Below are 14,277 nucleotides of genomic sequence, written 5' to 3' on the forward strand. Positions count from 1 at the left end.
CAAATCCAGGCCTGCCTGACATCTGCTTCATTCCTTGGATCTTGCAGCTGGCTAGAGTGTTGGGATTAGAGTCATGAAGAGCTGAGTTCAAATCAAACCTCAGACACTTAATAGCTGCGTGACCCTGGGCAAGTCACTTAACCTCTGTCCACCTCAGTTTCCTTACCTGTAAAACGGGAATAATGATAGTACCTACCTCTCAGAGCCGTAGTGAGGATCCAAGGGGATAATAAATGCAAAGGGCTTTGTAAACCTTAAAATGCTATGTAAATATTACCTAGCGTCCAAGCCAGGTGAGGGACCCCTTCCCTCCAGGGTAAGTCTTTCTGAGTCCCTTATTACATTGTCATGGGCCACTAGGTGGCACAGTGGATAGAATGCTGGGCCTGAAGTAAAGAAGACTCAGCTTCCTGAGTTCAAATCCAGCCTCAGATACTTACTAGCTTGTGACCTTGGACAAGTCATTTGGCCTCAGTTTCCACATCTGTAAAATGAGCTGGAGCAGGAAATGGCAAACCACTCCAGTATCTTTGCCAAGAAAATACCAAATGGGATCACATAGAGTCAGACTGAAACAGCTGAACAACAATGAAATTGACAGTGGAGGCTGGGGTTGGTCAGCCTCTTCAGCAAAAGCACAGAGCTGCTGGGTTTCACTGCTTACTCAATCTTTCCATTTTATCTCTCTTTTTTAACAACTAGGAGTGGTTCTAGCTCTGAGCTTTCTCATATCTGGCTGCATTTTTATAAGGGTGGAAGGGTAGACTACTCTGTGAAAGAGCCAATGTTGCTTCAGATGGGAATGCCAGTGCAACTGAGAACTTAGTGCAATGAGGCCTGGCTGAAATGGAGGGACAAGGGCATTCACATCAACCACTACCACTCACCGGAAATCCAGGAAAGCCTCTTGTGCCAGGCTGACCCTGAAAAAGAGAAAAAGAAAGAATAATTTAAAAAGTGAGCAAGTCTGGGAAACAATTACTTCTATTCCACAGGGGCTCCAAGCCCCTTTTTCTTCTTACAGCAATAACTTTGAGTCCTAGAGTTGGAATAGACCTTGGTGATCATCCAGTTGAATCCTCTTGTATAATTGTAGAAACTGAAACCCAGAAAAGTGACATGCCCAAAGTCACATACCAGGAAGTGATGGCGCCAGGATCTGAACCCAACTTCATTCACTCTCTGGCCTATATACCTCGCTGTTTTCTGGACTATCCATTCTCTTTGAGTGATGGAAAGGGAAGGTAGAGTTAGTGAGCCCAAAGGGTGGGCACAGAAGAAGAAAAGCTTCAGGAATTCATCTGACATTCATTCATTTAACGAACATTTATTGAGCCCTGGCTGTTTAAAAGACACTAAGATCAACAGAGAGTTCAGATAAGACCCAGTCTTATCCAAAGACATGCATAGCATGTTTCATCAGGAATTGTAACCCAGGGATTTTTTAAAAAATGCAAACATTTATTAAATACTCTATCATAAATGCTATTATTTTATTCATTAAAATAAATGAAAACTTAATTAAACTTAATTTTAAAATTAGCAACTAAATTTTATTTCAAAAATACAATTTTTTAAAATGAGGCAGAAAAGACCATATTTGTTTTGAAACATTATGATGTGTCAGGGAACACCCAGCATGCCATTCACATGTGCCTACGGTCCTGCCCTCAGTCAGCAATTGTCTCCATTTTAAAGTTTTTTGAGGGAGGAGACAGTGATGGGTTCAAGGGGGTTGCCCAGCACCTAAGATGGCCTTATGAAATACAAAATAGTTGGAAGGAAAAAGAACTTGATTGGGAATCAGGAGAACTAGGTTTGAGTCTTGTGTGACTGGCTGTGGGTAGGTCACTTCCTCTCCCTCCGTTTCCTTCTCTGTAAAATGAGACGGTTGAACTAAATGATTTCTAAGATCTTTCCCAACCCTGTTGAGTTGGTATCTCACAGTCTACATCCTGAGGAAACACAAAGGCTGAGCAGGAGATGGAGAGCTCAGTGGAATGGGCCAACATTGAACTGAGAGGAGTAGAACGGATGAGATATAGCAAAGTGGATAAATCAACATTTGGGATCTTCCTCCATTCCTACATATGTATAGGGCAAAAGACATTCTGAGTCAGTTTCCTCATTTGTAAGTGGGAATAATGTCTCATCTTCACAAAAGAGGCACTTTGAGGGTCTAAGCAGCAGACATACAGAAGCACCACCAAACCCTTTAGCACTATACAAATGCAAGGCACTAGAATCACAGTCATCACATTAGTACATATTGCATTGCTAGCTCTCTCTAGGGCAGCTAGGTGTCTCAGTGGCTAGAGCTCCAGGCCCGGAGTCTTCCTGAATTCAAATCTGGCCTCAGATATTTACTAACTATGTGACCCTGAGCAAGTCATTTAACCCAGTTTGTCTCACTTTCTTCATCTATAAAATGAGCTGGACAGGGAAACGCAAATCCCTCCAGTATCTTTGCCAAGAAAACCCCAAAGGGGGTCACAAAGAATCAAACACTGAACAATAAAAGCTCTATCTAGTGGCAGTTAGGTGGTATAATGAATACAGAGCTAGACTCAAGGCCAGGAAGCCCTGAGTTCAAATCTTTCCTCAGACACTTACTACATGGCCTGGGCAAATCTCTTAGCCTTAGTTTCCCCATCTATAAAATAAGGATAATCATAGCACCTACCTTACAAGGTTAAGAAGATCCATGAGACAGAACATGTAAGAGGTTTTGCAATCCTTCAAAATAATTGTTATTATTCATCACTGTAATTACATATTCATATAATCCTCAAAAAGGCCTTGCCAGAGGAAGTAACCCTAGGTTCTCAGAGACTCTGGAAGGTCCCAAGACAGGAACTTGACTTGTGACTTCATTGGTATAGGGAACCCCCAAGTGAAGAAATGTCCTCTTCCATGGCTGGCCACTCAGAGTCTTACAGCATTGCCTAAAATGGAGACGAGGTAGGTGACTGACTTGAGGTCACACAGCCAGGATGTGACCACAGAGGCAGGACTTGAACCCAGATCTTCCTTACTTTGAGGTCAGTTCTTTATGCTCTACTCCGTACTGCTCCACAGACATTCCTTACATGCTGGAAAAACACCGAGTAGGAACTGGATTAGAGATTAGTCCATTGTCCAAGGACTTTTGGGGTTAAGTGCCAGGAGCCTCATCACCAGAAACTTGAATATCAGGGAACGTATTCTTTTCAGTCCCAGAACACTGTGAAGACCTACTAAAGTGGGGAGAGGGTGGTATTCTGCAGTGACTAAGGAAGCTGCCATGCTGGCCATACCTTGGATCCTTGAGGCAGTTATATAAGAACTGATCATATTGTTATGGTTCAATGCTCTGTAATTTCATTGGCATGGGCTGTCGAATGGATAAATGAATGAATGAATGGATAGCTCAGTCCCACCATAATTTAATACATAGTCTTTGAGAGTTATCGTGGCTGAAAAAAAAATCACTCATTGGCAGCTAACCAACTGATGAGCTCCTACACCTTCTCCAGGAAGGTCCTTAGATAACACATACAGTCTGTCATTGTGATGAAGTCTTTTTGACACACATGATTCCTACACCTTTGAGAGCTTGGAATCATCGCCATACCACAAGGAGGCATTTGGAGGATTTCAGTGGAAGAAAAAAATTAATTATTTCAGAAAAAAAGTATTTATATGCATACAACTCCACTTGGTGAAAATTTCAAGCACAAATGTTGGGAATGGGGACAGCTGAGTATCTTGGGAATTGTAGTTCTTCCTCTTCCCCATCTTAGCCTGGCAGAAGAGGAATGAAACATTGCATGGGATTTGGGAATTGTGGACCAGATCTTGAGGCTCTCTTCTCCTAAGGCTAGAGGGGGGAGGTGGTGATGGCAATTCCTAAGATGCCCAGCTGTCCCAGTTTACAACATTTGTCTGCAAGATTTTCAGCAGGCGGAGTGTTTTTTTTTTTTAAAATATCATCTTCATTTCCAAAGGGATTTCTCTCTTTTCCCCTACCCAGAGAACCATTTCTTGTAACAAAGGATAAAAAAGGAAGATGGGAAAACCCCCTGGTTTAATTAAACTTATCCACAGAGTCTGTGAGTATCTGTAGTTCTTCACATTTTCCTTCATTTCTTCTGTAAAGGGAGGGAGGTGAAATGTCTCACCTCTTCTTTGGGACCAAGCTTGTTGATTATAATTAGTGTTTAGTTTCTTTTTGTGTGTGCATTTTGTTTTGTTCTTTTCAGTTACTCGATTGTAATCACTGGGTGTATTGTTTCCTTGGTTCTGCTTAGGATCATAGATTTAGAGCTAGAAGAGACCTTGGAGACCATTGAGTCCAAACCTCTCACCATACGGATGAGGAAAGTGAGGCCCAATAAGGTTAAGTGACTGGCCCAAGGTCACACAGGGAAGTGTTGATGGTGGAATTGAAACCTAATCAGTAACCTTTCCATGGTGCTTCCTTCACTTTGCATCAGTTTATGTCTTCCTATTCCTCTCTGCATTCTTCATGTTTTTATGGTGTAGTAACATTCAGTTACTTTCACAAACAATGATTTGTTTAGGCATTCCTCTTTGATGGGCAGCTACTTTGTTTCCAGTTCTTTGCAAAGTATTGCTACAAATCTTGTTTAGGCATTCTTCATTTGATGGATTGCTACTTTGTTTCTGGTTCTTTGCTAATACACAAAGTATTGGCACAAATCTTCTGGTGTACATGGGGCCTTTCTTTGTATCCTTGAGATCCTTGACTTGTCTAGCAGAGAGATCATTAACTGATTGTGGTGATGATGGAGTTCCCTAATGTAGCACCATGGTGCTATGGCTTTAACATGTGTACAACCATGCCTGCCTGAATACCTTTGGCACCAGACCCTCATGTTACCCCTTTCAACCTGGGGTTGATAGTAGAGACAAGTCTCTGGATCTAAAGGGAGGGCAATTCCAGGGTAATTTTTTAACCAGTTTACTTTTCTCCCAACTTCTCTTACCATGTCAATTCTGGCTGATGAATCTGGGTTGATCTTGGGCAGACAGGAACCACTATGGATGCTGACCTATTATATAAACATCTTACCATGCAAAGCAATTAAGGAAATAAGCTCAATGAGACAGCAGTCCACAGCAAAGTCACCGGCCTTCTCTCCTCTACGGTCTTTTATCATTAACATAGTCTTCTTCTCATTTTCCATGAAGCTCTCAGATCACTGCGGTCTTGGCAGTGCCCCCCTCCCCCCCAGTCCCTTCAGTGGAGGAGATCAGAATCCATCCTCTGGTTGAATCTAGTTCTTTCTGAGATCCTTTATAAACATTGACTCTATGTGCTGGAGGCCCATTTCTCATTTCTTCAATATCATGGTCATCCTGGAGTTGTCCATCTGTTATCCTTCACTCTCGCTGCCCAACAGCCCCGCCTCCTTCTTCAGGCCTTAATAAAGCCTTTAATGTGCAAGTCATCAGTGGGAAGAGGCTGTTTACCTCTCTGTGGTAATTCCAAACTTCTTAGACATATGGCACTCTGGAAGAAGAGCAGTATTCACAAGAGGGGTTTTTGCAAGAAGTGTGGGGTCACTGAAAGTGCTTTGTGGTTCCCCAAATGGGGTCCAGCTTAATCCTAAGCACCCATGAATCATAGAGCAGAAAGAAACTATAGATAATCTAATCCAATGAGGAAACGTAAGCCCAGAGAAGCTAGGAGATTTGTCCTTGATCACATCATAGGAGCCAAGGCTGGAACCTGGCTTTCTAGACTCCAAGAATCTTTCCATGACACTCCATTGCCTTTAATTCCTCCTCCTATTTACTTCTGGACCCAGCCTGGCCTAACTCCAAAGGATACCCATCCAGCTGGTGTAATCACTGAGATGTCTTAGAAAATGCCTTGTAATTCCTTAGAACAGAACCCAACAATAGAACCAGACCTGAATCCTTTCAGATTAAAAAAGAGACCAGTGACTCTCCCTTCTAACACTAGCCTTCACCTGACATTAAGGTTCTTCCTGCTCAAAATCAAAATTCCTCTACAAGGATGTATTTGGCTAAACAACCTCTTTCTAAAAGTTGATGCATATCACCTACCCTGTCACCCCACCCCACCCAGTGCACTGTCTAGGATCTGGAGCAGAGGCTAGGGAGGTGCTATGGGACCTGCTTATGGCAGGCTTCCCAAAGGTTGGGAAGGGAGGAGAATTCATTCATAAATCAAAAGGCCCTCTCTCATCCATTTGGGCTTCTCCTGGGGACAAGTGTTGCTAAGAATAGCTTTTGAAGAGAAAACCCGGAAATAGTTCAGTTTGGCCTTTGGAAACTCTTGTGTAAACTTTCAGCTGCTCTCCCCTCTGCTGGACCAAAGATTAATCTCAACACTGAAAAAGGTCAGGAGCAGGAGATTCCAAGAAACACCCCCAATCCCCTTTCCTGGATTCTGTTTATGCTGTATAGACATTCATTCCATTTGTAAAAAGATGGCGACTGCTCCATCAGCAGGGAACACCTCTCAAAACACAAGAATCTAGTCACAAGGCTTAAGGAGACCATTTTGCTGGGATACCCTCTGCTCCAAGGGAAATGAGGAAATCATTTGGCAGAAGGGCAGTCTGTCCTCTGGGATCTCCCTGTTTGCCTATATGTCTCCCTTCTTTCCTCTTCTCTGGTCTGGGACCATTTATCAGAGGGGAAGGGTGGAACTGTAATCAGGACCAATGCCCCAAGGAATGTTTTAAGAGACTAGTCTGGCCCCTGGCTTTCCTGTTACCTTGTCACCAGACCTAACCTCAACTCCTCCTCTGGACCTTGGGAGGAGAGGTGTCATCATCCAAATTGGAACTGGCCATATCTAGAGGTCAGAAGGATGTTGAATTTGAGAGATTAGCCTTTAGAGCAAGGGGGAAGGGTGCTTTAGATCTATTCCCTCTTTTGACAAATGAGGAAACTGGGGCCTGGAGAGGGGAAGGGTCTTGTTCCAGATCAAATAGTCAACAAGCATTTGTGAAATGCTTAGCATGTTCTAGGCATTGTACTAAGCTCTGGGGTTACAAAGAAAGGCATCAGTAGTCCCTGCCTTCAAGAATCTCACATTCTAGTGGGGGAGACAGCATGAAAATTGCTGTATTTATACAGATAAATACATATGTACATACATATATATACATACATACAGTATACCATATACACACATAAAAAACGTGCAGTGCAAAGGGTAAATTGGAGGCAATCCTAAAGGGGAGACATGAGCATGAAGGGGAACCAGGCAAGGTGATAAGCATAGCAGGACCAATGTTTGATCTGTGGTCCTTTAACCCTGAATCCATGGCTCTCTCTATGGAACCATCCTGGTTATCCAACCCTGGACTCTTTATCCTCAGGGGAGACCCATGATGAAGGTTTGATGGTCTGGGTGACAGAGAAGCTAATGAATCCCCAACTAGTTGGAAGAGGTCCATTGAGTGGATGTATCTGGGATGCCAAAACAAACTGTGAAGCTGGCATCATGTCCAAACAGGGTCTTCATCCTAAAATGACTCTGTCCTCACCTATGTTGACCAAAGACAGAAAAGTGAGACTGATCATTCTGGAGAGGAAGGCCTTGTCAATCTACTTGTCTTAGCAAAAAGAATACTGGACTTGGAGGCAGAGTCCCTTGGTCTGAATCCTAACTCTGCCATGATCTGCCTGTGTGATCTTGGGTGAGTTAACTTCCCTCTCTAAGCCTCAGTTTCCTCATCTGCCAAATAAAAAAGTTAGACTAGATGAACTCAAAGCAGGTCCCTTCTAGCTCTTAATTGATGATCCCATGACCCTTTGCTTGTTCTTGACCTCTAGACTGAAAGCTATCAACATGTTTGCTCAGGGATCCCAATCATTTGGCCCCAGCTCAAAGAGGTTGATAGACATACCCAAGGGCATATGGCTAGTAATAGAAATTCAGGGGCCGAATTCTGTTACACTCTGGTTTGACTAAGCTTGACTTCTGTTTTTTTTATTTTTTATTTCATTACGATGTAAAATCTTGCACTAGCAGGGATGGTCTTATTTATTGTACTTGTGTACTCATGGTTTAGCATAGAGCTAGATATATAGTAGGAACTTAACAAATGTTTGTTGATTGATTCTCTGATTGCTGATGCCTTCTTTCCCCAGAAATGTTCCTCCCTTGAATTCCGATCATTGGTTTTAATCATTGGTCTTCAAATGGTCCCATCCCCATTAGGTCCTATATTCAGGATCACACAGTCTGAGAGTTGGAAGGGAACCAGTGGCCATCTGGTCTACTAGAAATGGCCAGGCTCATGCTGACTCTTTCCCACTCAGAGTCCTAACTATCCAACAGGAAAATGGGAATGTGTTCCTTTTTGCTGAAAGGTAAATCTGAGTAGGTGAAGAAGGTGGCCAAGAGGATGAGAGAATGGAAATAAGTTATTCAAGGGCTGATTGAAGCAAATGGGGATTGTTTAGCCTGGAGAAAAGGTTTAGCTCAGGAGTAGGGAACCTTTAACCTTAAGACCACCTATGGCCACATTGTTCTATGAAGTTTGGATTCAGTCAAAGGGCTGCACTTGAGGACCTAAAGGGCCACATGTGGCCTGAGGCCTCAGGTTCCCCACTTCTGGTTTAGCCTTCAAGTATCCAAAGGACTGTGATATGGAAGAGAAATTCATCTTATTCTTCTTGGCCCCACAGGGTAGAATGGGGAGCAATGGGTAGAAGCTGCAGAAAGTCAGTTTTCAGGAAATAACAACCAATACTATTCAATTCAACCAATCATTATAGTAATGGGTGTTTCCCATCGCTAGAGCTCTTCAAGTGAAGACCCGTTGGTCACTTGTCAAGGCTATTACAGAGAAGAGTTCTGCTCATGGAGGGGTTGGACAAAATGCTTTCTGACCTTCCCCCTACATCTGACATTTTGTGACTTCATGCTCAATAGCCAAAGGTGTAACGAAGGATCCACTTTGGTCACTATCTCACTGTCATTTACATGTTCTTTGTCTTCTTACACACACACACACACACACACACACACACACACACACACATCACTCTTGTCACCATTATCTCTAGGCCAAGGATGCTGCCCTCTGGGGTCCCACATTCTAAGAGGAAATTCTGAAGATAAGAAGGGACCTTTGGCTTAATGGAAGTGATAATGAGAGGCAGGTAGAGAAGAGAAAAAAAAATGCTGAATTTGGAATCGGGGAACCTGAGGTCATTTCCTGGCTTGGATGCTTTTAACCTTGTCTTTGGGCAAGCCTCTGCCTCTCTCCTGGACTCAGTTTCTTCCTCTGTAATTTTTTGTTATTGTCATTTTGGTCATTATCTCATATTCCATTGTTCCAGTGAAGGATGTATGTGGCAAGCACATCTTCTGGTCCTAGGATTTCAAGGTGATCTATCACTTTGGCCACCATCGAGTCCATCCTTCTCATAGCAGGAACAGAATTCAAACCCGTGTGCATAGCTTGAAATCCTCTCTTGCCATCTCACCTCCCTCCTCTGTAGGAGGTGGGGAAGGTATGATGCTCCCTCTTTGTTATCTTAGAGACAATGGAGTGCCTGAGGAGTGGATGGACTCCCATGGATGGGAGAGCTTTTCCCTAACCTGAAGACTTCCTGAGAGGCTCCTGACAGGCTTAGCTGGAGGCTCCAACAACAGTCACGTCAGTGGTTTAGCATGAATCCATTAACCCTTCCCCCACCCCCAACCCCACCTCCTGCTGCTGCTAGAATGTAGGCCATTGTCTTTTCAAGGACCTAGACCTGTTTCCCCTTTGGGTTCAACCATTCATCAATCTCTCCAGAGTCTGGGACAGGTGGCCCCAGGAACTCTTAAAGCTGTTTCTTATTAGCAGCACTTAATTCAGGGCTTCTTATGGCTAAGTGGAAAACCACCTGTTCCCCCTCCAGACCCAGGCTGCAGGGTCCTGCCCCACTTGACCTTGACCCTCTAACGGCAAACAAAGGTGCCCTTTGTCCACACACACACACATACACACACACACACACACAGACACACACATATCACTCTTGTCACCTTTATCTCTAGGCCAAGGATGCTGCCCTATCCCCACTTCTGGTTTAGCCTTCAAGTATCCAAAGTCCACATTCTGAAGATAAGCACAGACCTTTTTGTTTTCCTGTTGGAGGTGACTAATGGAAGTGATAATGAGAGGCAGCCACAGAAAGAGAAAAGAATGCTGAATTTGGAATTGGGGAACCTGAGGTCATTTCCTGGCTTGGATGCTTTTAACCTTGTCTTTGGTTAAACCCCTGCCTCTCTTCTGGACTCAGTTTCCTCCTCTGTAAAACGATCATGAGACAGGCTGGCTTGAACCAGAGATAGAAGGCCACTGGTGCTAGGCTGGGCATAAGACTTAGAATGAATTGTCCTCCCAGAACAAACACTGCTTAAGGAGGAGGCAGAAGGAAGATTCTTAAGAGGCAGAGCCTTCTTAGGGGGTTAAGTGAGAACTGTTATATGTGGCATATGCACAAGCTGATTGTCATCATGGCCAGATAAAATAATCACACGTCCTAGGCTAGAATCTCAGCTCTGTTGCAGCTGCTTTAAGATTTTTCAAAGCACTTCATATGCATTATCTCCTTTGATCTTTAAAATGATCGCCCCTCTTTTACAGATGAGAAAACTGAGGCGCAGAGAGATTAGGTGATTGTCTAACAGCTAACAAGTGTTTGAGGCAGAATGAACTCAGACTTTGACTCTAAGCACAGTACTCTAGCCACTACCTTATGTGGAAGCTCCTGGATAGTAATAACTAACAGTTATATGACACTTTAAGGTTTGCAAAGTGCTTTACAAATATCTCATTTTATCCTCTCAATAATACTGGGAGGTAGATGTTATTATTATCCCCATTTTGCAGATGAAGAAACTGAGGTTTTGTAGTGCTTGCCCATTGCCAAAGTATGAATGCTCACACTGAAAATCACACTCTCATGAACTTGTTTGAGCTGGTTACAGTATACTTTCTGCTTCCACTTTGAATATTCCATGTTCACAGTAGCATTCTGTGTTCTGTATTGCATGGACCCTTCCAAATCTATGGTTACAGCTTGGCTTGTGAACACCAATCTGTAACTCATACATTCATTCAGCCAATAAACATTGATAAAGTGCCTCTTTACGCCAGGCATTGTGCTAAGTTCTGGGGATTCAAAAAGAGGCAAAAGACAGCCCTGCCCTCCCATTCCAATCTAATGGGACAGACAACAGGCACACAAATATATACAGTGCAAACATATCCAGGATATATGGGAAATGATTAAGAGAGACAGTGCTAGAATTAGGAGGGTTGGGCAATCCTGCTGCTTTAATGCTGTGGTTGAGCCTGGCAGGAAGTTCCTGCCCTTGTTTCTGTTCCTAAGGAAACCTCATTCTGAGGATGAGGATGGAAGCTTGACTTGGTACTAGTAGAGGCCATCCTAAACTGGACCCAGAGTATGGGAAAATGCATCCTTAGAGAGGAAAGTGCTTAGATTTAGGCCTGAACTGTTTGTTCTGGGAGCCAGCTCCATGTGCCATGGCCCCAGAAAGGTTAAACACCATGTAGTGCTTCAGAGCCTGAGGTGAGCCCACCATGAGGCTGGAGCCCGGCCTGCCATAAGGAGGGTTGTGCACTCTCCCTCTTTGCCACAAAGAGCAGACCCATGGAGCAGCTCTATGATGGAAGGGCCCAGCCTGGTAAAGCCTTCCAAACCCTTGCATGAGGCTATAATTTGGTTATATTTAGTCAGGCCCCAGTTTTTGGACAACAACATAGGTCTGGCCCCATCTACTAAGCCACATCACATGTTGTGGCTGCCCTGCCCAGAGGGAGCCCAGTAACTGGGATCTCCCTTCTACTTCCCCCTCCCTCCAGTCTTATTCAGTAGCTCACCCACAACCCTAACCACATTCCAAAAGAAAAGAGGAACCAACTTACCGGCGGACCGCGAGGACCAATAATAGACATTCCAGCATCTCCTGGGGCTCCCTGTGAAGTCATGGAGAGAGAGAAACGAAGAGAGGCAGAGGGAAAGATGGAGAGAAGCAGAGAGAGAAACATAAAGAAAGACCCAGATAGACCATGAGAGACAAACAGAGCCACAGAGACAGAAAGTAAAGAGATAGAAAGGGAGGTTCACAGAGAGGAAAGAACAAATGAATGATAAAGAAAGAAAAGAGATAAAGGGAAGAAAATTGATAGAGAAAGGGACAAGAACAGATAGGAGGAAAGAAAGAGTAAAAAAAAGAGAACTGGAAAGTGAGGAAAGAGGAGAAGGAAAGTGATGAGATGGAAAGACAGAGAGGAAAGTTGGAAAAATAGGTGGAGGGTGAGAAAAGAGGAAGAAAGGGTATATAACAAGAAAGGAAGAGAGGAAGAGCAGAAGGAGAAACAATGGGTAAGTGAGGCATGAGAGATAAGAAGATCCCTAACCAAGATTAAACCCAGAGAAAGTGACAGGAACCATAAGCCTGGAACCACAGCAGAGAAAGGAGATGGGTCCTTGTGATTCAATAAGAGAAAGGAATAATAGGAAGGCCAAGGTGCCCATGAGCTCTGGTGCCTGCCCCAGTGATTTCATCACTTTGTCCTGACTCATGGGTCTAGAGCCTGGACATCTTCTAGTTCAGTATCCTTATTTTACTGATGAAGAAACTGAGGTCTACAGAGGCCAAGGAACTTGCTCAAAGTCATAGAGATAATACATATCAGAGATGAGATTTGAATCTCTAGGTCCTCTGAGTACAAAGCCAGGGCTCTTTCCACTGTACTGGGGTATCTACTGACATGATGCTTTCTTGGGACCCCACAAAGTACAGTCCCACCCTAACTCTGCTAGGAGGCTCCCTTGCTTCTCCTATGAAGAAAAGCCAACTTGTTTCTATCTCCAGACATGCAAGCTCCATGTCTCAGAGAAGAAGCCACCCCTTGAAGACTTCATGGTTAGAAAGCAACCTTCACAATATAATGGGTGAAGCCTCAAGGAGATCTCGTATCCAAAGCCTAGTGGCTTTGGAGCTTAGTTTGAGGAGTTGTTTCCACTATAGCCTGCTCCAATGTTTCAGTGTGGTGGGTAGGTAGGTGACCTTGGGCACCAGTAAAGTTAAAAGTTTTCAAGTATGGATGTGAAGAAAGACTCAGTCTGCTGCTGGAAGACCAACCTTGTTCCCTTTAAAGACACTCATCTTTCAAGAAGGATTAATTAAGTACTTAGTGTTTACCAGGCCCTATTGGTAGAACCAACATTTGAAGTCCAACCACCATGTACCAAAGAGACTCTGATGTATATAGGGAGACATATACCCATGCTAACAAAACCACAGATCCCTGAGCATTGAAAGGAAAGGTAGGAGGTGACTGCTGAGAAACGCCCCCAAATGAGGTAAGAGGAGAGATTTCAAGTGCCTATTTTTTTTTAGTATTTTGGGGTCAAGAAAACTAACCCCCCAAAAGGAGATGATGAAGCAAAGGTGGGCAGCATTAAAATTTGCTTCTAGGGATACCTTCAGAACCAAACATCAAGAGACACCATGGACTGCATCTTGGTGGCTCTGGAAATTTTTCCAACTCAAAGAGTGCTGTCAGTACTTCTCAGAAAGTCCACTCCACCCAAAGGCTCATAAGTCTAGGGCTGGATGGGATCTCAGTCAGAGGCCATCTGGTTCAGTCCCCTTATCATATAGTGACTTGCCTAAAGCCCTATAGGTGGTATCTGAGGCAGATTTTGAGGCCAGGCCACATGACTCTAGACCCAGTGCTCGTTCTAATTTATATTCCTTCTCTCAACTGAGCTCAGATTCAATAAAATGAGTGCAGAGGCATTGCAGAAGGGTGAACCTGGTAAGGTAGAATGGGACTCAACCCAGAACAGACCTGGCCAGCTCCCCGGAAGGACAGGTGGAGGGATCTGGGGAGCTCTGCTCTTCCTGCTCCTCTAACCTTCTGGGGGCAGATAATCTTCATTTTGGCCTTCATGTTTCTAGAAACTAGTACAGTGTCTGGCATATAGTAAGCACTTAATAAGTGCTTGTTTGATTGAGGGCAAAATGGGCACTGAAGCCTGGATTTTCTTTTCTTATTTCTTCATTATGCAAGTGGGGGTGGTGGAGGTGGGGGCTGGGGGGTAGTAGCAGCAGTCCATTCATAGTCTATTAATTAGTCATCTATACAATGGGAGGGGCTAAACTAGATGCCCCCTAAGGTCATATTTTACAAATTCTGGATCCTTGAGGGGCTGGTTCTTTGAGCAATCTCCTAAATGACAACACCCATTTCCATG

General features: G+C 43.9%; 1 protein-coding gene across 18 annotated transcripts in view; it reads right to left on the reverse strand.

Moving 5' to 3' along the window:
• The window catches only part of COL13A1 (collagen type XIII alpha 1 chain), a 225,864-nt gene that overhangs the window by 117,122 nt on the left and 94,465 nt on the right, over nt 1-14,277 (reverse strand). For all 18 annotated transcript variants that reach the window (XM_072628741.1, XM_072628735.1, XM_072628736.1 and 15 more), the window contains 2 exons: nt 11,937-11,987; nt 888-923 (listed from right to left, as the gene is read on the reverse strand). In XM_072628741.1, coding sequence (XP_072484842.1) covers nt 888-923; nt 11,937-11,987 — 87 coding nt within the window. The remainder of the gene's footprint in view (nt 1-887; nt 924-11,936; nt 11,988-14,277) is intronic.

Source organism: Notamacropus eugenii, chromosome 1 (assembly GCF_028372415.1).
Source record: "Notamacropus eugenii isolate mMacEug1 chromosome 1, mMacEug1.pri_v2, whole genome shotgun sequence".
NCBI lineage: Eukaryota > Metazoa > Chordata > Mammalia > Diprotodontia > Macropodidae > Notamacropus > Notamacropus eugenii.